Source organism: Lepidochelys olivacea, assembly GCF_965140295.1.
Source record: "Lepidochelys olivacea isolate rLepOli2 genome assembly, chromosome: 2".
Taxonomy (NCBI): domain Eukaryota; kingdom Metazoa; phylum Chordata; order Testudines; family Cheloniidae; genus Lepidochelys; species Lepidochelys olivacea.
In genome coordinates, this window is record NC_140412.1 from 236836053 (window position 1) to 236862394 (window position 26342).

The 26342-nt window shown below is 41.2% G+C and overlaps 1 protein-coding gene across 1 annotated transcript in view; it reads left to right on the forward strand.

Annotated features, from left to right (window-relative positions):
* The window catches only part of LOC311516648 (myosin-IIIa-like), a gene marked incomplete at its 3' end in the record, with an annotated part of 191094 nt that overhangs the window by 84493 nt on the left and 80259 nt on the right, over nucleotides 1-26342 (forward strand). The window contains exon 2 of the mRNA XM_084620947.1: nucleotides 20905-21087. Coding sequence (XP_084477073.1) covers nucleotides 20905-21087 — 183 coding nt within the window. The remainder of the gene's footprint in view (nucleotides 1-20904; nucleotides 21088-26342) is intronic.

Sequence of the window (26342 nt, forward strand, 5' to 3'; positions counted from 1 at the left end):
AGCATATTTGATTTTGGAATTACTGAGAGACTATAAACATGGACTCACACAATGCCACTTTTGCAGAATTACTTTTCAGAGCAGAGTTGTACTTCAGAAAACCAATCCCTGTTAGTCCGAAATTTTCAAAGGTGTCCAATGATTTTGAGTGCCTCGATGTATGAGACACCTTAAAGACACCCCAGAATTAAATGACACAAAATCATGTGGTCCATCTGAAAATGTTTAGTGTCTGTGATGTTTGCTGTTCTAGCATATCAAAGAGTTAAATACTGTGGTTTGATTTAAGAATGAGCCTAGCTCATTTTTGACCAAGGACAATCATTTATGTTAATGTAACTGATTCCTAATCTGTGTGGCAAACTTTCAATTCAGGGGGCCAAATTGTGTCACCCAGGCTCTGGCCTGCTGTGGTAATGCAGTCCAGAGGAAGTTTGAGGGGGACTTTGGCTTTGGGGAGCAGCCCACTGTGCAAACAATTGTTCAGGTTACCCCATCCTTTAGGATCCTCCAGGGCTTGGTCCTGCAAACTGAGTGCTCTTACCTCTCAGTGACCGCAATAGGAGTTGAGGATGCTAAACACTTTTGAAGATAAATCACCCAGCTCAGTGACCAGCAAGGGCTGGATGGACAGAGTCATTACCCTGCCTGTTCCTCATTCGTTTAAACCAATGTGCATCCCAGAAGTGCATGGAGGAAGCAGCATTCCTTCAAGCAAGGACCCTTTCAGTTACTACGGATTCATAGATTTTAAGGCCAGAAGGGACCATTAGATCATCTACGCTGACCACCTGTATGACACAGGTCATAGAATTTCACCCAGTTACCCCTACATTGAGTCCAATAACTTGTCCGGCTAACACATTTCTACTAGAAAGGTATCCAGTCTTGACTGGAAGACATCAAGATTTGGAGAATCTACCCATTTCCTTGGTAGTTTATTCCAGTGTTTAATAACCCTTGCTCTCAAAACTTTGGGCCTTATTTCTATTGTGATTGCTACTCATAGTTTGGTCCATGGAAAACTGGGCTTGAAAGGATCTGTCTTTGCAGGTAGGCCCTAGCAAGCGTGTCTGAAGTGCTCTGGTGAACCAGCAATGTGTTGATTGGTTCAAATAGATGCAGATACTGGTACTGAGGGGCTGAGCACCTCCTGTCATTCAGTGAGAGGAAATGCTACATCTAGTTAAAATGGTCCAACACATTGGGGCAAATAAGCTTTAAAAACTGCAGCAATAGGACTGCATGCCCTTTTTTTTAAATGCAATGTATTTAAAATGTGTTGTCAATAGACTAGAAAGATGCAAAAGGAAGAGATCACAAAAAGAACAGCTTGCAGAGCAGGGAGCTGGAGCTGAAAAGATTTCTATTCCCTTCGAGATCTGGGCCCCCTGAAAGTGTAATCCTGTTTGTGCCACTGTTTGCTATGCTCCCTAATTGGATAAAAAAAGAAAGACAAATCCAAATCCTCTGATGGCTATTTTGGGAATATCTCCAGAGATTAATGAAAGACACAGGAAAAAAACCTATTTATAGAATTATTTTTGGATGTGGCTATGGATTTGGAGACTAAGGAATTCAGAAGTACCCGCAGGCTGGACACTATGGACAGGAGAAGCCAATTACTTTAGAAAAACGGTTATACAGTTTGAGACAGAGGGCCAGACCTCCCTTTGACAAGTAAAGATACTGTCAGATTAGAGCACTGCTCATCATTTGGTATTAAAGAGATGGAAATAGCCTGCTTCTATTTTATTTTGCCTTGAGGGAAAAATTCTTAGTCTTTGATATTTTATAGCAAATAATATGGGATTAATCTGATATTAGTAGATATATTTGTGATGTGTGCAGAGTCAGGCAATGTGCCTGCTCCTACTGAAGGCAATAGCAAATTTCTCTTTGACTTCAGAGGGAGCAGAATCCAGGCCAAATGGTTTTCTGTGTTGGTAAGTTTTTCAAAGGGAGGCCAGAATCAGAAGAACGGGGAGCATTTGAACAGGGAGACCCTCTGTGTACCTGAGCCAAAACATTTTGTGTATCATGTAAAATGCCAAATTTGCAAAGGAACTGTTTTGCCAAGGCGGTGATGTAGAGATTGTAGTGCTGCCAACCCTAAGTGTGCAAAAATCATAAGTCAGGCCCCAAAGAATCACGAGATCGGCTTACAAATCATGAGATTTTAAAAAAGCAATAGTTTGACTTCTGATTCCTTAGCCTTTAGGGTACACTCTGCCCATGCTGTCAAGATTACCTCTGCAATCACAAGAACTAGAAACTTAATTTAAAAAAAAATGAGGAGTACTTGTGGCACCTTAGAGACTAACAAATTTATTTGGGCATAAGCTTTCGTGGGCTAAAACCCACTTCATCGGATGCATGCAGTGGAAAATACAGTTGGAAGATATATATATATGTATATACACAGAGAACCTGAAAAAATGGGTATTGCCATACCAACTGTAATGAGACTAATCAATTAAGGTGGGCTATTATCAGCAGGAGAAAAAAAACTTTTGTAGTGATAATCAGGATGGCCCATTTCAAACAGTTGACAAGAAGGTGTGAGTTTTTACTTGATGTAATGACCCATCCACTCTGTCTTTATTCAAGCCTAATTTAATGGTGTCCAGTTTGCAAATTAATTCCAATTCTGCAGTTTCTGGTTGGAGCCTGTTTTTGAAGGTTTTTTGTTGGAGAATTGCAACTTTTAGGTCTGAAATTGAGTGACCAGAGAGGTTGAAGTATTCTCCGACGGGCTTTTGAATGTTATAATTCTTGTGTCCATTTATTCTTTTGCATAGAGATTATACAATTAAAACCTCTCTGCCATGTACATTGGCCAGTAAAAGCCCAAGATTTCACAAGACTCACAATAAAATCACTGAGTTTGATTCAGCCATGGAGTATGCTGGCCTGACTAGGGATGCAGGGCTCTCAGTATCAGAAGATACACTTGGAGGAGAATTGCAGTGGTGCAAGCAGCCATAACCCTCTTTTCCCTTGACCAGTGCAGACCCTAGAATTGGTGTTTGGGCAGGGCAGGAGTAGCCAGGGTATAAAGGTATGTAATAGATTTCATGTACAGAGTGCTCCCGTGGAAGTATAGCACCCTGGTCACAGAAGCACAGGTTTGCCCTGATGAAACCCGCAGGCTGGTCACCAGTCAAAAACTGTCACTTGTTACCCTTGGGCTGAATTGATCTTTGTGCCCAATGGCCTATTCGGGGAGGGGGCAATTAATCAATGCTTGGGCCTTGCTTCATCATTCTAAATGGATTGGGCCTCTGTTTGCCCTCTTATTAAACATTCATATTGTGGTAGCACCCAGAAAGCAACAAAGCCATGACCCCATTGTGCTGGGTGCTACACAGATATATAGTAAATAACAGTCCCTGCCCCAAAGAGCACCTAGATTTTAATTCTTGCTTTGTCTGCAGGAAGAGATCTATAAATCTCAGAAAGGGCCCTTTTTAGTTCAGGATGTTTGCACTACTCTTATAATTTCCTATCAGAATAATTTAGATGAGAATTTGTTTTATACTTAAAACATTTGTTTTCCAGCCAAACCAAACCATTGATATCAGGCTGTGCTTCATTAGCTAACAAAGTGATATTTAAGTAAGAAAGCCCATTTTACTCAATGAAGTTAATGGTTATTTTAGGAAGATGTTTGTTTCCTGTGTATTTTTTTTAATCTCAAACCACTCAGCTGCTAATTCTTTTGACTAGCTGTGGAATAGTCTAGGTGCAGAAAAATGTGTATGTGTATTTTTAATTTAGATAATATTTTTTCTTTTGTCTTTTAATTCAACAATCATTTTAAAAATAATTTTAACTTAACATTTTCATGAAAATTACATATACTTGTAAATGGATTTCAGCTGCCTTCACTCACTGAGGTACTGGAGGTGCTTGAGCATGCAGGACATTGGGGCCCAGATCCACAAAGGTCTTTCTATGCCTCCACTGCAATCCACAAAACTCCTGCTAATCCCTTTAGGCACCTAAATTCACATGGTGCATAAATTATCAAGGTGAAAATTCCCTAGGCAACTATGTTCCTGCCTCTGGGCATGCGCACTGCTTCCTCACTCTAGGCATATGGAGGCCCATCTCCCACCTAAGTCCCAGAGCGATCCATGAACTGGAGAAAGATAGGTTGGTGATCATGTATCTTGTGTGTGGGGCACAATCTGGTGCGTGTGCTCAGAGGCTGCCTATAGGATCAGGTCCCATTCAAAATTGAGGAGGAGAAAGGGGCTGGGTGCCCACTATATAACTTTTACCCACCTACACCTCCTTCTCTTCCATTTTGTGTGGTGTGAGACAGGTGTCTAACTCATTCTCACAAAAAATCACTTAGGCACCTAAGCAACCTGACTCTAAGAAGGGGTTCCCAGCTGTTGATCACTAGCAGAGAGAGGTGCCTCCCTGCAGTCTGGACTTCGGTATCTGACTCCATGAGAGAGGCAGAGCTTAGGATATACCCCTTTCCTTGGCATATCCCACTGGCTATCTTAGGCAGCTCCTTGCCTAGCCTGCTAAGTATATGGAGCCCATTCTAACGTGGCTGTCTCTCCTCATCCGTTGTAAAGGATGCCTAGATGCTTAACTCGGGCTTTGTGGATCACAGTGTTCCTGTGATTTTTCTAGGTGCCAAAAATCCAGGCCTGATCTGGTTTTGGTGAAAATAGTCAATGACTTCCAAAGTGGCGGTAGGTTACCAGCATCTCTTAAATAAGCAGTTGTTAGGCCCACATCCAAGATGTCCTATCATGATATAGATAATCTCTTCAATTATCACCTTGTCTCTAACCTTCCCATGTGTAGTTACTGAGCAGCTCTGGAAATTTTTGGAGTTCTCAGTTTTCCAAGACTCCTCTCCCTGACATTTATTATAGAATTTGTTATAAAAAAAGATGATCAAATTTGTCCTCAAAATTGGGATTTCAGTAAATGTTAAAAGACAGTAATTATCTTTGATTTTTAAAAAAGCATCAAAAAATTGAAAATATAAAAGGCTGTTTTGAACCCCGTGAAATGGAAACAGCTTTGAAATTTAAACAAAAATGTTGCAAATTTTAAAAATATATTGCTTATCCGCTCTACTTGTGTTCAGTCCTTTTGAATCTCTCCAGAGGTATTTGTGCCTTTGTCACTCCAGGTTGGATTATTACAATGCAGGGGTTACACTTGATGACCATGTAGAAAGATCAACTGGAGCAGAATGCAGCTACCCACTTGATGGGGTTGCTTTCAGGGAATCTGCACAAGCTTCCAGTTCATTTCCCAGTGCAATTCAAGGTGTTGGGTTTGATATATAAATCCCATTATGGTTTGAATCCAAGTTAATTTAGAGACCACCTGTGTCCTCTCAATCTCTCCTGACAGAGAGATCCTTTTAGGTGTTCAGTCTAATAGCCCCTAGATTTAATGCCATGGAGTTTATAAAAGAGGAATCTCAGTGAAGGGCTCTCAACTCTTTAACCCACTCCCCGGGCTTTCTGACAGAACCCAAGTTTATTGATCTCTAAGGCACTCTTTAATGTTCACCTATTTGCAATGGCTTGCATAGGTCAAGGAGATATTTTTTCGAGTGGAGATTTTTTTGATCCTTTTGATGATCGACCTGGTTGAATCTTTTAATTGTCATTGGGCACATTAATTATTTTGTTAATTACCAAATGTCTTTCAGTGTTGTCCAGGCAATTGGAGAAGTCTGATAAACACATTCTATACATTAAAATAATAAATGCAAATATTTCTCCACTAGGAACTGGACTAAGGCCACTAGCTCAAATCATATATGATCCCAAAGAGCTGTTACATGGAAACAACTTTTCATCACCCCTGATCCAGACTAGATGCAAAAGGCTCTGTATCCTATTAACAATTTCCTGAGCCAACCAGCCCCTTAAATGTGATTACACAGATCACACCTCTAAGAGCTTCAGAAAGGGATAGGGAGCTCTTTTGAGTCACTAAAGAAAATATCTGGGAGAGCCTAAATGTTTCAAAGAAATCTGTGCACTCAATGGGTAACTCTGGAACTGGGTTATGCTCAATTATTTATTATGGCAAATAATACGTGTGATCAGAAGAACAATTGGCTATAGCTAATTGATAGTTTTCCTGAAGGATATTTGCTTAGGTGTAGAGGTAAGTATTGTTTCCTCTAATAGACACCAAAAGGGGAGAAATGTGTTGAGTTATGCTGAATGAGTAGACCAAAAAAAAAATTATTCAGAGAGAGAAGTGTACTCTTTGTATTTAATTCTTAACCCAATAGTCTATCTTCTGCTGCCTAGATGCAATTTCTTATTTATTTATTTGCTTATTTATAGATTTTTTTTCTATGGAACACGGCAGTGTGGTATTTGAGTGCCACACAAATAATTAATCCTCACAAGCCCTCCCTTTATGTAGGGCAGTATTATCTGAATTTTACAGAGGTGGAAATTGCAACATAGAGAGATAAAGGGTATGTCTAGACTTGGAGCTGGGGGTTGATTCCCAGCCAGAGGGGAGAGACACTCGCTCTCATTGAGCTAGCTCACTAAACAGGGAATGTAGTTGGGGCAGCAGGATGGGCTAATTGCCCCAAGTACATGCCTGTCAGTCGTGTGGGCACAAACCATCCCACAGCTTATGCTGCCGTGGCTACATTCTATTTTTAGTGTGCTAGTTCTATCAGAGCAAGTACAAGAATGTCTCCTTAGCTGGGACTCAGACCCCCAGCTCCTAGCATAGGCCTACCCTGTATAACTTGTCCAGGGTTACACAAGACAACTGTGGCAGAGCTCTGACTAGAGTTTGGGACAGGGACCCTTGTTCTGTGTGTGTATGCAGTGCCCAGCACTCTAGGATTCTACTCCCTGCCTGGGGCCTCAAGGTGCTTCCACCATATAAATAAATATAATAATTAACTATTACAATCTTACTTTGGTGATTTAAGCACAAGAGCATCCTTCCCCTTTCTTCCCATTGTAAAGAGAGTGGTCACTTTGGATGGGCTATTACCAGCAGGAGAGTGAGTTTGGGGAGGGGCGGAGGGTGAGAAAACCTGGATTTGTGCTGGAAATGGCCCAACTTGATTATCATACACATTGTAAGGAGAGTGATCACTTTAGATAAGCTATTACCAGCAGGAGAGTGGGGTGGGAGGAGGTATTGTTTCATGGTCTCTGTGTATATAATGTCTTCTGCAGTTTTCACAGTATGCATCCGATGAAGTGAGCTGTAGCTCACGAAAGCTTATGCTCAAATAAATTGGTTAGTCTCTAAGGTGCCACAAGTACTCCTTTTCTTTTTCCTAACTTTTGAGTGTTTCATGTGTCCACCTAAAGACATTTAACACAAATGTATGTTTTGCATGTTATATATTTATTTTTCTCCTCATCCTGTTTTTGTTGCTTTATTATTATTTATTACAGGTTGTTGTCTCCCATTTTGTACGTTGTATTTGCTGTTCTTCTTTCCCTTGTAAAATATTAGTGTTATTAATGTATGCCATAAAATAATACAGCATGCATAATATGGCCAAATTAATATCGCTATGGCAAGCTTCACTTTGGGAGCTTTCAGAATTTTTTGAATGCTTAATCTTACAACATTAACACTGCACTAGTGGTAGCAATTCTGCATTTATTACATTTTAATTTTAATTTGTATCCTAAATAAGCTAAAATTAAAATAATCTCCCATGAATCTCCTAAAAACAGTGTTTGCATTGAACTGATCCTACATACAGCTTTAAACAAAACTCTGCATTGCTGCAGAAATAATGTTTATTTAAACCTGTGTCACAATGGCCCCCAGAAGTCCCAACCAAATCAGGGTCCCATTGTGTTATGCACTGTGCAAACACATAGAAAGAGACAGTCCCTGCCCTGAAGAGTTACAGTCTAAACAGACAAGACAGCCAAAGGATGGGAGGGGGAATAGCGACGCAGAGAGACAAAGTGACACCCAAGGTCAGGCAGCAGCTCAATGATACATTTCCTTTCCCTTAAACTCATTTTAAATCCTTCCTGCTGATTTTCTTCTTTCTGTTTTTCTTTCCCCATCCCAGCATGCTTTGCTGTCTTTCCTCTTTGCTCCTCCAACACACACATGCCCTTCTCCATAAAACATTTAGGATAAGAGTTTCAAAGCTGCTCAAGAAATCTGGATACTTGGGGGGTTCAGTGAAGCCAAAATTTGGGGGGGGTGGGAGGAGAGGGGAGTTGACTTTAACTAATTTTCAGGAATTGTCAATATGCCAAAGAAATCTTATGTGCCAGGTGATTAGTTTCACATACTGCTTACTTAGGGTCAGAGTAGGGCCATTTAATGGACCCATGCTACCCCAGAGTGGGAGTCAGAGAGAGATGACATGGAAGAAAACCGATTGTGATCATCCAAAGGAATTGTGCAGCACATTTGATCCCATTGTAGGCCCTGCCTGGTCCCTCTGGGACATATGTACTAAATTTCACAATGGGTGCAGTGGTAATAGCCAAAAATTTGCTAGTTCCAGGTGCTAAGCCAGTTGTTGCAGCTTTTTCTGAGCAGGATGTGTTGCTTACAGATTTTTTTTTTCTGATGGACTAGCAAAAGTAATGCTTGTTCTATGAGCTGATGGCACAATTTTTGAGTTTGTGACCAAAGTTTGCCTGGATCTGCACGTCAGCTCTGAGTTTTTGGGACACCTTTGCGCTGGGGTGCATCAGGATCCGGATTTTTAAAGTGTGACAGAAGCAATGAAGCTTGTTCTTTTGTTATGGTGGTAGAATTTTGGAGGGTGGTGGTGGGAGAAAGTGGCAAGAGCCAGCAGCAATCCGGTGCCAGATCTGGGTATTTGTGGTGCTGCCACACCAAGATGTGTCAGGATGAATTTTTTTTTTTTTTGGCACAACTGAAATATTTGCACTTATTCTCTGTTTAGACATTAGAATTTGGGGGCCAGCGACTAAAACGGGCAGGATCCCATTCTGGGTGCTGCACCTGGGGCTTTGCCGTGTTGTTTCCAGGGGATCCAGCAAACTGCAGGTGTTTGAGGTGCAATGGGAACACTTACGCTTGTTCTCTATTTTGACAATACAGTCTGGGGCCTTGGGTTGGGTAGAGAGCTCAGCACGAGCCAGGTGGAGCCAGTTTTCACCCAGATCCATGGTCTGATAAAGCCAGCGCCTGCCGCTCAGCCACAGAGAGGAGCTGATCTGCTTCTGCTATTAGTGCAAAGCTCCCACCGTGGCAACCGGCCCTGCTGGCCACACGTGCACGCAGCTCTGCAGCCAGCCGGAGCCCTCCTGTACCTTGGAGCTGCCCCTGGACTGCAGGGAGCAGCTATATAGGGCGCAAGCCCCTTGCCAAGCTGTTGAGCGAATCATCATCCCCAGGCGGCGGAAGGGGGGGGAGCCCGGGAGCCCCCCGGCTTTGCTTGGGATTGCAGGAGATTAGTGGGGCAGTTTGTTCATCCCCCGGGCGGAACTGCTGCTGCGTGCTGGGGGCAGGGCGAGGGGGCCTGGAGCAGACCGGTGAAGCCTAGGAAGGGTCCAAGCTCTGGGGCAGCGTAGAGCCCCACGCAGGGGAGCAGCGCGCAGAGCAAGGCAACCTGGAAACCCGACACTAGTTTCACTCCTCTAGTAACCCCAGGTCCCGGGGTCATTGCATGGGAGCTGCTGCAGGGGCTGCCAGAGCAAAAGAGGAGGTAGCACGAGCCCGCCCCCCACCTGCACAGGTGCAGGAATCCAGTGGGTAGCTCAATGCATGCAGCTGCTGCCGAGTCCCCTGCCGGCTCCCTGCTCTCCCACAGGTGAGTGACCCTCCTTGTTTGCTTGCTAGGTAGTGAGTTGCAGCAGCAAGGGGATTGTGAGGCGGGGGCTCAGTCGCTCCTTGCAAAACAAACAAGCCCCAGCCTGCTGCGTGTGGAGTGAGGCTGTTCAGAGGAAGAAGATGGGGAAGGTGTAAACCGTCCCGAAGACCACAGGGCAAGGGAGGAAGCAAAAGCTGCCTCCGTACACCGAGTGGGCTGGAGCTCGCCCCCCTGTTTCTTAAACATCTGTTAAGAGGATAAAGTACAATGGCTCCTGCTGGGTTGCATTTATAATCAGCGTAAATGACATCACACAAACTACCTAGCCAACAAACGCACCTTAGATAATACTTCTGCTCACATTAAAAGGATAAATCTCCTTTGAACTGAAGTTGCCGGTAAAACAGTTTTGGCTTCAATGGGCTTTTTGCGGTATACACGGAATGCACCTTTGCACAATGCAGGGAGGAGTGGAAAAGCGGAGGGGGAAAAAAAAGCCTTGTTAAATGACGAGAGGGGGGAAAGCGTTTTACAACTGGTGCGGAAAGTTTTTCCGGTCATTCAGTTTTTAATAGCAATGGAATTGACCTTGCAAATAGTACAGCAAATGACTTGTTTACAGACCTTGACTTTGCCTTAAATCGTTAGCTCACCAGTCATTAACTGCTGGTAATCTGCAATGTCAAAGGGATTGTTTCCTGAACTTTTTATCATTCAGAACGCTGGACAATGTGTTCTGGGGGGGGGGGGGGGTAGAGAATATTTGGAAAAAAATGTCCAAAGGGCTTGCAAATTATGTTGAGATAAACTCTTTTTTTTGCATGGCCACTAAAATACTTAGTTCCGTCTGTTGCTACAACATATGCAAATTAAGACAAGCAGTGTGTTAGTGGAACTATTTAAAATGTAAATATGGAACTTTGATGTTGTGTTTTATTTTCTAGTTGCTTCCTTTACATACCATGTAGATGTTTACATCGCGATTTCCTTATATATTGATCACTAGCACATTTTCTTGTAGCTTTTAATGTCTTCTAATGATTTCAAGCTTTGCTAGACGTGGCTGATAAAGCTAACCAATTCTTCTTGAGTCATTGGTGCTTCTCAAAAGTTTTGAGAAATAGACAAATTCATACCATATTGATTTTTGACATTATAAACATTTATTGATTTAAAATAGTCAACCTGTGGAACTCTTTGCCAGAGCACTCTGTGAAAGCCGTGACTATAATAGGGTTCAAAAAAGAACTAGATAAAGCTCATGCTAAAATAAATTGGTTAGTCTCTAAGGTGCCACAAGTACTCCTTTTCTTTTTGCAAAGACAGACTAACACGGCTGTTACTCTGAAACCTGTCATGGAGGATAGTGCATCAATGGCTTTTAGCCAGGATGGGCAGGGTTGATGTCCCTAGTCTCTATTTGCCAGAAGCTGGGAATGGATAATAAGGGATGGATCACTTGATGATTACCTGTTCTGTTCATTCCTTCTGAAGCACCTGGCATTGGCATTGTTCACTGTCGGGAAACAGGATACCGGGCTAGCTGGACCTTTGGTCTGACCCATTGTGGCCATTCTTATGTAAAATTAAGCAGTGCTTTAGCTTTGAAAGCCTTGAAACATTTCTCTTATCACTTGCAATACTTTTCTGTTGGGAGCCACAAAATAAAAAGGATAGAATTCAGTTCATTGATTGTTAATGCCACCTTACTTCTTCTAGAGGCACAAGGTCCAAATAAATTTGGTAACATCACCATTCCAGCCTTCCATTATTATCCATGGTTTCATGGGTTTATACCCTGGCATAAACATTCTCTGTAGCATGACCGTTGGCATAGAAGTCTTAAGATCACTTTATTTTACAAGTACAAAAAATAAATTGAGTTTTTTGACTTTGGTTTTGTTTTTCCTGTACTCTTAATGTGACTAAAAATGGGAATTGTGTATTAATTTAGGGCCCGACGTAGCGGTAATTGACATCAGACTGTCCACTGTGCAGCCCCATGCATGAGGTTAGATTAGTGGATATGCATGTTCACAGACCTTGCCACCTCCGACCCCCATTACTCTGGAATCCCACTCCATGACCCTATAATAGAGATGCAGGAATATGTGTAGGCTGCCTGCATGACCTATATTCTATCCCGCAATGTGCAACACACCATTCTAGTTGAAAAAGATGGGGGACAAGATGGAACCCTTCATGACAGCGCCTTTAGGGACAAAGAGCAATTGCCCTCTGGGAATGCTCATGAAATAAATGGAGCCACTCAAGAGCAGCCCTGACCACTTCTGCTACAGTCCACAGGCTAGTCAACTTTTCATGATCATCGGTGTAGAAGGTAGCAGAGACAGTGGCAGCCAGGACACCCAGTCTGAATCCATCAGTAGGAGCCGATCAGTACCAATGTCACCAGTGTGGTTTCTGTACCATATGCAGGACCCTGACAAGCTTCATGGAGACCAGAAGCATCTAATTCAGCATTTCTCAAATGTGGCCACAGCCTCCTAGGTGGTGATGGGGGAGGGGGACAAATATAACTTTTCACAGTAGCAGATTTACTAGCTAGCATGTGTTTTTTAAAAAAAAACCAAATAAAGCAAAACATGCAGAGCACCCTGTGTTTCTATTTTGTTTAGGTCCAGTTAAAGAATAGGGACAACTGTACATTATTTTTATTATTGAGTCTGGAAAAAAAATCTACATAAATAAATTACAATGATTTGGACATATATATGTGCATATTTATTTGTTTTTTCCTAAAATTAATTATGTATTTTAGAAAAAATTGTCAGAGCAGCCACCAGCAAGAGTTTGTGGCCACACTCTGAGGTCTTCAAAAAAATTTGTTGTGAGAACCCCTTCTAGTTACTCTGTGAGCTGTCTTGCAACCACCTTCCTTATATATTAAGCAAAAATGGAAGGTTTCCCACTGAATGACATCTATCAAGATTGTCAGCATCAGACATTGATTTCTTGAGTAAAGATCACACAACAGCTTCCTTTAAAGAATCAAGCACCGTGCCTTCCATAAGAGAAGCCTGGGCAATCTCCTTTAGCAGTGGATCCAGTTCACAACCCTCAGACAATTAATTTGGTTTGGTCTCTCCTAACTTCTGAATTACTGCCATGGAATATGTTGCCTTTTAATGAGAGGAAATTAAATAGAAAAAATTATCTAAGCATGTCCCACCTTTCTTAGTGCTTCATTGCCGTATTACATTGGGTTGGGCTGCCCTTGCTGCTGGTCCCTGCATGGTTGAACTGTTGGTATCATGGCAATCTCTGTGGAGGGTTCCTGGCTCTGCAAAGCATCATTGGTCAAAACCCAAGTCTGGCAACTCATCTATCTGGTTTGCTATTTTCTTGATTTTTGGAATGTTACCTGGGGTTATTTATTTTGGCAGCTTCCCAAGCTCTAGCTCATTGATAGGTGTATTTTTTTCTGATATTAGTATTTTATTTTTATTCATGCAAGCAAATAGGACTGTGTTTTGGGAACTGTTAATTTTTGACTCCTGATTTGCTATGTGACTTCGGGCAAATCACTAATCTTCTCTGTACAGATGAGGAAACTGAGGTCCAATAGAGATAAAGGGTGATGTTCTCACTACCAATCCCATGAGTTATTCCCTCCCCTGCAACCCAGTAGCTGATGTATTTAGATGTTGGTCTATTCAAAGACATTAAATGATCTTTATTCACTTTTTTTAAAGGATCATTATGGCTAAAAATATTTTCTTCAAAGACAAAAAAACTATGGTAGGGCATCTGAAATTAAGATTAATACTTCGGGCTCAATTGTGCCCCCAGGTATACCTTGTTCGTACCTGACTACAGTAGTAGCATCTCAGATAAGTAAACAAGAAGTTCCTGTATCCCATTAATGCCTTTGAAGGTAGAATTTGGCCTTACATGTTTAATCCTGGAAATAAATATCGGGATGAGGTCTTCTCAGTTCTCTATAGACCTAGTACAATATATGGGCCACTTGTTTGGCCAAAGTGACACAATGGTAATCAATGCTTTTATTTTTTCTATATCCCCTTCTACATACATTTCATTTTTTTAGAAAGTTGCTTGTCAACAACAAAGACATTGTTATCCAGGGTTTTGCTGAAACCAAAGCGGTTGGTACCTTTGCTCTTTGCGAGGTGGTGGCAGGACATAAATCAGTGGGGATACAGCCCATCCAGCTAAGAGATAGTTGATGCAAACAGGCAAACAAAAGTGCTTTCACTCACTTTCTACTCTGTTTAGTTCCTAGCACTTACATATGTCTGTAACAGGTTATAAGAGCACCACAAATTAACTCAGGATTCATATTTACCCAAGGTCTTGAGGAGGTCTCGAGTGGATTTCTATAGACGTCCAATGGCCAGCCTTCTGTTTGCAGGGGAACTTGAGAGGTGTTCAGGTGTCCACCAGGCTCAGATTTCTTCCTCTTTTTATACCCAATGTATTAGTATTACATAGCTTCTGCTCAGCAGCTCTCTTTTTAAATGATGAAGCTAACTTAAGTGTGGAGTTTTCTGGCTTGTCCAGCAGGGAATTTTCCATCAGTTAACCAGCTATATTTCACAAAGCACAAGTTAACCATTGCCATACTTTCCATCTTGCAAAACTGCATGCTTTGGCAAAAAGCTCAAATCAGGAGGGCTCAGGGTCTTGTTTACTTCTCTTGCTAACTCACTTCCCCTTTTCCCTCGTGGTCTGTTAGTTGTGCTAAGGCTTCAGAAATGGCCTTTCTAGCTGCTTTCAGCAATGAGCATTGCAATTGGTATTCCAGCTGTGGGCAGTGGTCTAGGCATGTTACTGGGCTCTGGCCTATAAGAAGTTTCCCCCTCCTACAACATCATCTTCATTTCTATGGAAAACCTTGAAATCTAGATAGTGGAGGTCCTTTAAAACAAATTTCAGTCATGGGTCAGTTCTACTCTTGCTGAGTTCAACAGAAATCCCTGTAAATTTGAAAGGGAGCAGGATTGAGCGCTCAGTAAGAACACTCATTCAATAGGTGCTGGACCAGATCCTGTGCTGGTATAAATCAGTGTAGCTCCATCAAACTATTGTCTGCTGATTTACACTAGCTATGGGTAGCAATCCATAATCATGGCTGAAACAATCCAATTTATGTTGGCAAATTGAGTTATTTGGACTTTTGTCCAAAAGTGCTAGCTATTAGCTTTAGTCACACGGGAGCTCCATATGCTCCTGGCTTCTCTAACCCCTGGTCTATGCTACAGAATTAGGTTAATGTAAGGCAGCTTACGGTGACGTAACTCTGTAAGCATTTATATTAAAATGTAGCTCTCATTGATGTAACTCGCCCACTGCACCAACTTAACTCCACCACTGGGAGAGGTGTAGCGATTAAGTTGATGTAGTTAGGATGACACAGTGTGATTGTAGATGCTGCGTTGCTTACATCGACTGTTGCTGCCTTTCAGAAGCTGTCCCACAGTGCCCCACACTGACCGTTTAAATTAGTGCAAGCACTCCTGAGGAGGACACACATTGTCAACCCAAGGAGCATAGTGTGGACATGCAAAAGCAATTTAAGTACTGCAGTGGCTGTATGTTGACATTAGTTAGGTCGACTTAATTTTGTAGGTAGACTTGCCCTAAGAAGCACTCACATTTACAGTAAATTTCCTTATAAATGCTTGTCAGAACAAGCACAAGCCAGGGGCAGTAAGAGGAGCTAAGAAGCTTGTGCTGGTGGTTTTATTAGTTATATGGTGGTAGTGCTTAGAGGCCCCAATCTGGCTTCCACCTCCCATTATGCTAGGCACTCTACGCATGTGTCAGTCCCTGCCCCAAAGAGTTTACAAGCTAAACATTCAACACGAGGCAACAGGTTGAGAAAAGTTGCTGTGGGGAGGACAGGGTACCAGTGACACGTTTGTGTTGGGTATGAGCAGCAATCCCAGCATAGCCGTTGCCAAGTGTTTTGCAAGCATCACAACGGTGGTGCGCTTTAAGGAGGTATTTGCAGGGGTGACATGGGAGAAAGGGCGAAGGTGCCTGAGGGAAAACTGGGCTAGTGGGTGATGCAGGCTAGCATTGTTGGCAGAGTAGAAGTCGTGGATCAGCAGCTGTTAGTGTATTAGAGTGGCAGCTAGTATGATGCTAAGTTTTGGCGGTGCCTTAGTGGTAAAGACAAGTTACTTGTTTTTGCAGCGGGTGAAGACATGAAAGTGAAGAGCCAGGAAGATAATCTTAGTGGCAGCATTTTTAATTTAACTTGAAGGGAGCAACATTGCATTTGTCAAGTCCAGAAAGGAGAAGGTTCTAGTCGTCAGAGACAAGGTGATGAGCCTGGACTGGAGTGTTGTATCTGCATGGACTGACTTTCCAGGGGTTATTTTGAGGGTGGGAAAGGAGCTGTTATCTGTGGTATCTGTCCCAGGGTGTAAAGTGATTAAAAGTCACTGAATGCTTGAACAAGGGTTTTTATTTTTATATCAGATACTGAAAGTATCAGATTAAAATCTGTCCTTTATGTGCAGTCAGGGGTGCTGAGAACTACTGAACCAAACTGTAAATCCTGTATCTGATGGAAACCACTTCAAGTCAGGGAGTGCAGCAGCACCCCTAGTTCCAACACCTATGTGTGCAGTACACTGGAAAATCAACAGAACAGTAAACGTGATCACACTTTAGAATCTCAGTCACACTTGCCAGCTAGGTTACTCACAGATAGGGTTACCATACGTCCATATTTTCCCAGACATGTCCGTCCTTTTGGTTCTTAAATCGCTGTCCAGGAGGAATTTTTAAATATCTAAAAACGTCTGGGATTTTGCAATTATTATTTTTCCCTGAAGAAGAGTTGATCATTCAAGAAAGAGAGTGCATGTTGATCACTCGAGGGAGTGCCCGCTTTTTCCCCATAGCTCCCAGTGCTTGCACCGTGAAACAGCTGTTTCGCGTGGCTGGGAGGGAGGGGGAGGAGGAGGAATGCAGCGCACTCAGGGGAGGAGGCAGGGCCGGGGCGAGGATTTGGGGAAGAGTTGGGTTGGGGACTTTGGGGAAGGGGTGGAGTTGGGCGGGGGTACAAGCAAATACCTCCCCCTTCCCTTCCCCCCTGTGGAGTGTCCTCTTTTTTGAATGTTCAAATATGGTAACTCTACTCGCAGGCTGTCATTCGTACCAGCTTGACATACTCTATAGCTTTGCTGAGGGCTTTGTACCATTACTATCAAGAATCTATGGACCTAAGTTTCTATTAGCAATAAACATATTTCACTGAGTTGTCATGATGTGGCCTGTTCTCCATCCCTCACCACGGAGTCTGATGGGTCTCTCTCTCTCACCTGCCAGGTAATCCTATTTTATCACTTCTACTATAACGTCATAGCTTTCTGCTAGTCTCAATCCCTAGGTGCAGATATGGATGAATCAGTTAATTCCACAAAAAGAAAAGGAGTACTTGTGGCACCTTAGAGACTAACAAATTTATTTGAGCATAAGCTTTCGTGAGCTACAGTTCACTTCATCGGATCTCACAAATGCTTATGCTCAAATAAATTTGTTAGTCTCTAAGGTGCCACAAGTACTCCTTTTCTTTTTGTGGATACAGACTAACATGGCTGCTACTCTGAAACCAGTTAATTCCAGTTGCATTTCATTAATGTTTAGGAAATTTAACTTAGCCATTTGGGATGGCGCTTCCATACACATGCTCTTTCATATAAGATTTCATTTGCCCCCTTGCCTTAGCAAAGAAGGATGGCCTTTTGGTTAAGGTACTAGGCTGGGAGTCAGGAGATCTGGGTTCTAGGCTTGTCTCTGCCCCAGACTTCTAATGTGATATTGGGCTTCACATCTCTGTGCCTCAGTTCTCCCTCTTTAAAGTGGAAGTAATGATGCTCCCTTTCTCCCACCCTTAGTCTGTTTTGTAGACTAAGCTCTGTCGGTCAGGGACTCTCTCTTGCTGCATTTTGTACAGTGATCAGAATGGGGCCCTATCTGGGTTGGGGTCTCTATGCACTACTCTCATAGTAACAATATTTTTGTGAGTGTAAGAGGGATACCTTCCCCTTTAAGGATCAGAAGGTCTTGTGCCTGTCAGCCCTTCCTGCTATATCTGTGTAGGGTGTGGAATTTAAGAGGAGGAAGGCCCAGCAGTTGGGTGCTGGTTGGGAAAGAGAACAGACAGACTGTTCCAATGAGAGGCAGGCAGCTGGGCTTGCACTAGGAACTGGCTGTGGCCTGCCTGAGGCTCTTGGTAAGAGCGTAGACCTGACCTGGATGGTTGAGCTGTCTGAAGTCCAGGAGCTGGTGAGACAAGCTGTTGGCTGCTGGGATCTTACCTGTATGGAAGGGGGCTGAAGGCTGAGCCCAGCAGGACTGAAAACTTTTCTTTTGATGGTGTATTGAACTTGAACTAAGGAATTCTGTTACCCCAGGAGAGGCTGAACACTGTAAAGTGGCTAGGTTGGAGGGCCAAGTCACCTCTATGGCAGGAGCAGGCCGAAGATCGTAGCAGGGAAACTGAGGTAGTAGTTCCATAGCACTGGGTCTTGTTGTGTGGGATGGTGAGACTGGAACAGTGAGGTTCTGCATTAGTTGCAAAATGCTGCACACAGTTTCATTGTGTCTTGGTCATCTAAATTATCATGTAGGCATCTAGATTACTTCACCTGAAAGACATTTATTTTTACAGAAATCCTGCAATATATGTTCTAAATATCTAGCCAAATTTGGACAGCTGTATTCTTATACTGGTAACACTGTATAAAATGATTAATATATTAAAGAAAGCAGTGTCAATATGATGGAAACCTTAACATAGTATGGAAAATCATTAGTGAAACGGTTCTATTCACAATGTAGAATTGTGTACAACATACCAATGCAGTTTCTAACATCAGACTGACACACTATAACTTACTCTGCTAACATGGGGTTAGGCTGATGACACAAAATGACTATTTGAAAAACATTGTCCCAAGATTTTAAAAATGAGTGTCTAAAAAGCATTTTTGAAAATCAGAGTACTTACTTAGCTGTCCCAATAAGGACTTAAGAACCTAACATCTCAGCCACCCATTTTTGAAAATCATGACCCTACATGTGGGAAAATGAGAAATCAGTCTTTAAAGCAATTTCTGATGAGATTTTTGATTGAGTTAAACCTCTGTGGAGAGTGTTCTGATTTTTACCCTGAAGATGCTGGATATTTAGCAGATGTAAAATAAAGACTCAGGTTGCACTAGTGGATTGTATCCTTCATTGAACTGGATGTAAGTGTAACCCTCCCTTTACAGTATATAAAATGAGCATTAAAAATGTGCACCGCTAAACACATCTTCCATGACACTGCATGCTATATGTCAAAAGGACACAGTATTGAGAAAGGATTCCTCTCCTTGGACGGTCTTAGTTATATGCAGCTTAATTTGAAATGTACATAAATCCTAAATTCTAAGAATAGGGTCTGTGACAGGTTCAGTCACAGAGACCCACTTGGGACTGTCACCTGACGTGCTGAAATTACCTCTGAGCCTGTTTTCCCTGCCAGCTTGGGACTTCCAGAACCCTGCCTTGTTGAGCCAGACATGCTGGCCTGCTGCAACACAGGTCCAGGTCTGGTCCACGCCTCTAAAGCTGTAGGCTTTAACTGAAAAACACTCCGCGGATTTCCTATTTCCAGCACCCAGACACCCAGCTCCCAATGGGATCCAAACCCCAAATCTTTTTACTCTGTATAAAGCTTATACAGGGTAAACTAATAAATTGTCTGCCCTCTATAACACTGATAGAGAGATATACACAGCTGTTTGCTCCCCCAGGTTTTAATTACTTACTCTGGTTTACTAATAAACAAAAGTGATTTTATTAAGTATAAAAAGTGAGGATTTAAGTGGTTCCAAATAATACCAGACAGAACAAAGTAAGTTACCAAGCAAAATAAAGCAAAAACACGCAAGTCTGAGCCTAATACATTAAGAAACTGATTACAGGTAATATCTCACCCTCAGAGATGTTTCAATAAGCTTCTTTCACAGACTAGACTCCTTCCTAGTCTGGGCCCAATCCTTTCCTCTGGTACAGTCCTTGTTAGTTCCAGCAGCCATCTTAGGTGTTAAGCAGGGGCTTTCTCGTGACTGGCTGCCTCTTTGTCCTGCTCCACCCCTTTTTATAGCTTTGGCACAAGGCGGGAATCTTTTGTCTCTTTGTGTGCCCACCTCTCCTTCTAAATGGAAAAGTACCAGATTTAAGAGGGATTTCAGCATCAAGTGACATGGTCATGTATCCTGTAAGACTCCAGCCTCCATTCTTCCTGGGCTGACTCACAGGTACACAGGAAGGTTTGCAAGTAAACAGAACCATTTACAGTTAATTGATTCTGAAGCACCCTTAATAGCTTCCACCTAATATGTTTACATTAGTAATACAAGTTTATATCTTATTCTCCTAACTCCAGACATAGAAATAATACATGCAAACTAATAGGACTAACATACTCAGTAGATTATAAGCTTTGTAATGATACCTTACAAGATACCTTTTGCACAAAGCATATTCCAGTTACATCATATTCACATTTATAAGCATATTTTCATAAAGCAGCTAGAGTGCAATGACACAGGGTCCTAAAAGTTGACAGTCTACTTTGAAGCTTTAACTGCATGGAACTATTGCATCATTCCTCAGTAAGATTTTGTCATTGTTCCCTTGAAAGCATTATCCATAATGGGCAAAGCCCTTATTCATGGCTTAAATAGACCAATTCTCAGCAGGTATAATAACCTTTTCCCTCCACCCTCAGCTTAAATTTTGGCTCTGTTTTGAAGTCAATGGCAAAAATCTTATTGACTTCAATGGAGATAGAATTTCACTCAAAAGTATGCAGTTCACCTTTTCCCCATTTCATACCATGTTGATCCTACTATCCATATTAAGCACAAATTCATTTTCCCTTGTCCTTTTGAGTTCCATTGTGGTGATTATATGCACACTGCATGCAAAAGCAGTTCCAGACTGCAGTTACATCTGAGATTATAACTGATATCTTAGTTTTATCACATTTATAAGTAATTAATATCAACTGACTTCTTATATGAAATGAAAACTGAAATAAGGTTTTTTCTTTCCAGGACCTGATATCGGAGATGCTTCCATTAACTGGGAAAACAATAATATTTGATAGTTTTCCTGATCCTTCAGAAACATGGGAAATAATTGAGACTATAGGCAAAGGAACATATGGCAAAGTTTTTAAGGTGTTGAACAAAAAAAATGGCAGCAAAGCAGCAGTCAAGATCTTGGACCCAGTTCACGTAAGCTACTTTAATATTAAATTGTTTTTTATTTAGTTGTAACTTACTATGTAACCTCATATGTTGGTTTGTCAGTTGCATTAGAAAAATAAAGTGGAAATTATCCATTATTTATAAACATTTGACCAAGATGTTTTCTAGCTACATATGTATTTTTAGGCCTGTCAAGCGATTAAAAATATTAATCGGGATTAATTGCACTGTTAAACAATAGAATACCAATTATTTAAATATTTTTGGATGTTTTCTACATTTTCAAATATATTGATTTAAATTACAACACAGAACACAAAGTGAACAGTACTCACTTTATATTTTTTATTACAAATATTTATGCTATAAAAAACAAAAGAAATAGGATTTTTTAATTCACCTCATACAAGTACAGTAATACAATCTCTTTATCATGAAAGTTGAACTTACAAATATAAAATTATGTACAAAAAATAACTGCATTCAAAAATAAAACAATGTAAAACTTTAGAGCCTTACAGGTCCACTTAGTCCTACTTCTTGTTCAGTCACTCACTCAGACAAACACGTTTTTTACATTTGCAGGAGATAATGCTACCCGCTTCTTGTTTACAATGTCACCTGAAAGTGAGAACAGATGTTCACATGGCACTGTTGTAGCTGGCATCGCAAGATATTTACGTGCCAGATGCGTTAAAGATTCATATGTCCCTTCATGCTTCAACCACCATTCCAAAGGATGTGCGTCCATGCTGATGATGGGTTCTGCTCGATAACAATCCAGAGCAAAAAGAAAAGGAGTACTTGTGGCACCTTAGAGACTAGCAAATTTATTTGAGCATAAGCTTTCGTGAGCTACAGCTCACTTCATCGGATGCTCAAATAAATTTGTTAGTCTCTAAGGTGCCACAAGTACTCCTTTTCTTTTTGCGAATGCAGACTAACACGGCTGCTACTCTGAATCCAAAGCAGTGCAGACTGAAGCATGTTCACTTTCATAATCTGAATCAGATGCCACTAGCAGAAGGTTGATTTTCTTTTTTGGTGGTTCGGGTTCTGTAGTTTCCACATCGGAGTGTTGCTCTTTTAAGACTTCTGAAAGCATGTTCCACACCTCGTTCCTCTCAGATTTTGGAAGGCACTTCAGATTCTTAAACCTTGGGTTGAGTGCTGTAGCTATCTTTAGAAATCTCAAATTGGTATCTTCTTTGTGTTTTGTCAGATCTGCAGTGAAAGTGTTTTTAAAACGAATAACATGTGCTGGGTCATCATCCGAGATTGCTATAATATGAAATATATGGCAGAAAGTGGGTAAAACAGAGTAGGAGACAGACTATTCTCCCCCAAGGAGTTCAGTCACAAATTTAATTAACGCATTATTTTTTAACGAGCGTCCTCAGCATGGAAGCATGTCCTCTCTGGAATGATGGCTGTAGTATGTAGGGGCATATGAATGTTTAGCATATCTGGCACATAAATATCTTGCAATGCCAGCTTCAGAAGTGCCATATGAATGCCTGTTCTCACTTTCAGGTGACATTGTAAATAAGAATTTATATCCTGTAAATGTAAACAAACTTGTTTCTCTTAGCAATTGGCTGAACAAGAAGTAGGACTGAGTGGACTTGCAGGCTCTAAAGTTTTACATTGTTTTGTTTTTTAGTGCAGTTATGTATAAAAAAATGTACATTTGTAAGCTGCACTTTAACGATAAAGAGATTGCATTACGGTATGGTATGAGGTGAATTGAAAAATATGATTTGTTGTTTTTACAATGCAAATATTTGTAATCAAAATAATATATTTTGTAATCAAAATAATATAAAGTGAGCACTGTACACTTTGTATTGTGTGTTGTAATTTAAATCAATATATTTGAAAATGTAGAAAAACATCAACAAATATTTAATAAATTTCAATTGATATTCTATTGTTTAACAATGTGATTAAAACTGCAATTAATCGCAATTAATTTTTTTTAGTTAATTGTGTGAGTTAACTGCGATTAATCGACAGCCCTAGTATTTTTCTTATGTTTTGTGTTCTTGGGAATGACACTTGCCTGTTTAATTGACCAGATGTAATCCATCAGTCACAGATATGAACTTTGTTAATTCTAATGTAGAATTAGTTTCAGCACTGAATTCTCTTGGGTATTGTTAGGGGGCTTATTCCTTCACCCACTCACTTCCCTGGTCCTTCTCGCATGAAGAGGGAGCAACAATACCCGAAGTCCAAAGGTGCAAACAATTCGATGTTTATTGTGGTGAACTTCCAGCAAGCATGATTCCAGTTTCCTTCCTTAGTATCCTCCTTCCCAGCTCTGACACCACAGAGCCTTACGCCTGTGTCCCTGTTCCCAATCCTACCCTTAGCCAAACATGATTCCAACTTCCTTACTCCCATTCCCTGTTCCCATTTCCCCCTTTAGCAAAACATGATTCCAATTTTCTTACCCCCATTCCCTGTTCCCATCACCCTTACCCACATGCCCACACCCACCCACACCCTCTCACTTCCTCATTGACTACAGATTATGTAGTAAAACTTGAGTTCTGCTTAGCTATACCTTAACCAATCATTTTCCTGAAATTTAACTAACCAATCCTAACATATTGTAACATGATTATGTAACCAATTATATCCCACCACCTTAATTAGTTTACACCCAGCAAAATTAATTATACAGCAGACAGGAACAATCACAGAACCAGACAGAGATTATACAGACAAACAACAGCAAAGTGGGAACTATAATGACAAGACAATACAGAAGTGAGGATTTCACATCCCAGCTATTGAGAAGTGAGTTCTTGCCAGACAGGATGCTATCAAACTAAGTTTCCTTTTACATTTTCTAGGCACTTCCCTTTCTCTGGAGGTGATAGGAATACAATCCTGTCCTGATAGTGCCTAACAGCCCAATAGCACCTTATTTCAATGTGACTAGTTTGGAATGTGAGGATGTGACTGTTCGCTTCCTAGCTTATGCTCTGCTGCTTAGCCAAAGGCCTTAGCCTAAGAACAGGGCCTCAGACTGTCACAGTAAGAGAAGGCCCTTACACCAGCAGACACTGATTTTGATTCTTTCTTTTATACCTCTATAATTAGCCAAGTGATAAGAATACACCTAAATTCTTAGAGTATAGGCCTTTACAGACAGGCCTGAATATCTATATCCTAACAGGTATCGATCAAACACTTTTTTCTTTTATTTTTCTTCTAGAAAAAATTCTAAATTCCCTCATGGGTTGCACATACAGAATCCCAACTGTCTTATAATTATATAGTTTCACCATTAGTCCCTTTTACTTTTTTACATACTACCTATGAGAAAGTCTCTTAATGTCAAATAAATCAGCCATTCCCTTCCAAGACAATAGAATGCATGTTTGAGTGTGCTTATCTAGATTATATGCAATAAATTACTCTTCTAAAATAGAAATGCTGAACCAATAAATATTTATCATTCTAAATATGTTCTGTGCTTAACAAAACATAAGGACCAAGTCTTCCACTTCCTTGATGAATTACCATTTAAAAAGACAAAGGCAACAATCCTTACACACACAGCACCAGATGACCAGGAGGTAGATTCACCATATAGCATAGCATATTTCTTCATAAATAAATGAAATTCTTTGGATGACAGATTAGTAGTTAATAGGCCTTATGGAAGTAGTGTCTTCTGAGGAGAGATTTGAAAGAGGAGAAGAGAACTCAACAGGACCATTCTTGTTAGTAACCACGGGTCCTTCTGTTGCAAATAGATCCAAGTGGGCAGACTTTTGTGCTTTTAAGGAACCCCATTGACTTCAGTTGAGCTACACAGGTGCCAAGGGCCTTTTTGTTTGGATATGCTTGCAATGGGGTAATAGACCACAAAATGTAGACAACAAGACATTCCTACTCGTCTCTTTCAAATGGCTTGTGCTATACAGAATGTTAGATTAGATTATCGTAATCATAATAGGCGCCGACTTATTTTGGAAAAAAATTAGCGGGTGCTTAGCTCCCTCCCCCCCTCACCTGTTAGTGGCCCTGCTGATCAACTCCTCTCCATCCCTCCCAGCACCTCTTGACTTTCATGATCAGCTGTTCCGCGGCGTGCAGGAGGCGCTGGGAGGGAGTGGGGACAAGGTGTGCTTTGGGGAGGGGGTGGAACTGGGTGGGAAGAGGTGGGGTGGGGGTGGGGCTTTGGGGAAAGGGGTGGAGTGGGGGTGGGGCCTGGGGCAGAGCGGGGGTTGAGCACCCCGGGCAAAGGAAAAAGCCAGTGCCTGTGATCGTAATGGTTCCTTCTGGCCTTGAAACCTATGAAATGTATTAACGTTGTAAACTTGGTATTAAATTTATCTTCACTCTGGTCCTTATTAGTCTTTCTGTTTTTCACATGTGTTTTCTACACCAGAAATGGGGCCCGTTCTTCATTCATCATCTTGTTGCATTTTAAAAGCAAAAATAATTCACAGCCAAGAGATTACAATCTTAATGAAATGAATTTAAATGCATCAAAACATCTTACAGCATCTTACTGTTTTCTGGTTTCAGAGGGGTAGCCGTGTTAGTCTGTATCAGCAAAAACAACGAGGAGTCCTTGTGGCACCTTAGAGACTAACAAATTTATTTGGGCATAAGCTGTGAACAGGGTCCTTCAATTTTACTGCAGATTCTGAATAATCAGGGCTCTCTTGCGATCCATGCTCAGCTGAATGCCTAGATAGCAGAAAACATTTTTTGCACCAGTCTGTTTCACAAGAATGCATGAATGTTTGGCATTAACTGGATTATTGAAGGAGGCAGGGAAGCAATATAGCATTGATGTCAGAAAATCACACTCCAATTTGCAAAGGGGAAGGAAAGGAAGGAGGGTGGAGATGAGAGAGAGAAGAAATAAAGCTGATGTCAGGCGGGAGGAAGAATTGGAGCAGAGGAAGAGGGGAGAGTCTGAAGGAGCTGGAATGAGTAAGAGGCGACAAGGACAGAACTGGTCAGAAAATGATTACTCATTTTATTTTTTTACAGAACATTTAGGCAAAAATAATTACTTTGCTCTTTCGTCAATTTTCAGTGAAAAAATGTCACTTCAGCTTTTTTGTAGAAGAAAATTATTATTTTGTTTCTCTTTTTGTTTTCATCCTAAACTGCCTAGGACTAAAAAGTTTCAACTGGAAACTCAAAAATTTTCAGCCAAAAATGAAAATATTTGGTTTTCCAACAGTCAATCAAAAATTGTCGAGAAAAAGCAGATCCTTTTTCCAAAAATCTTAATTTCATCAAAAACC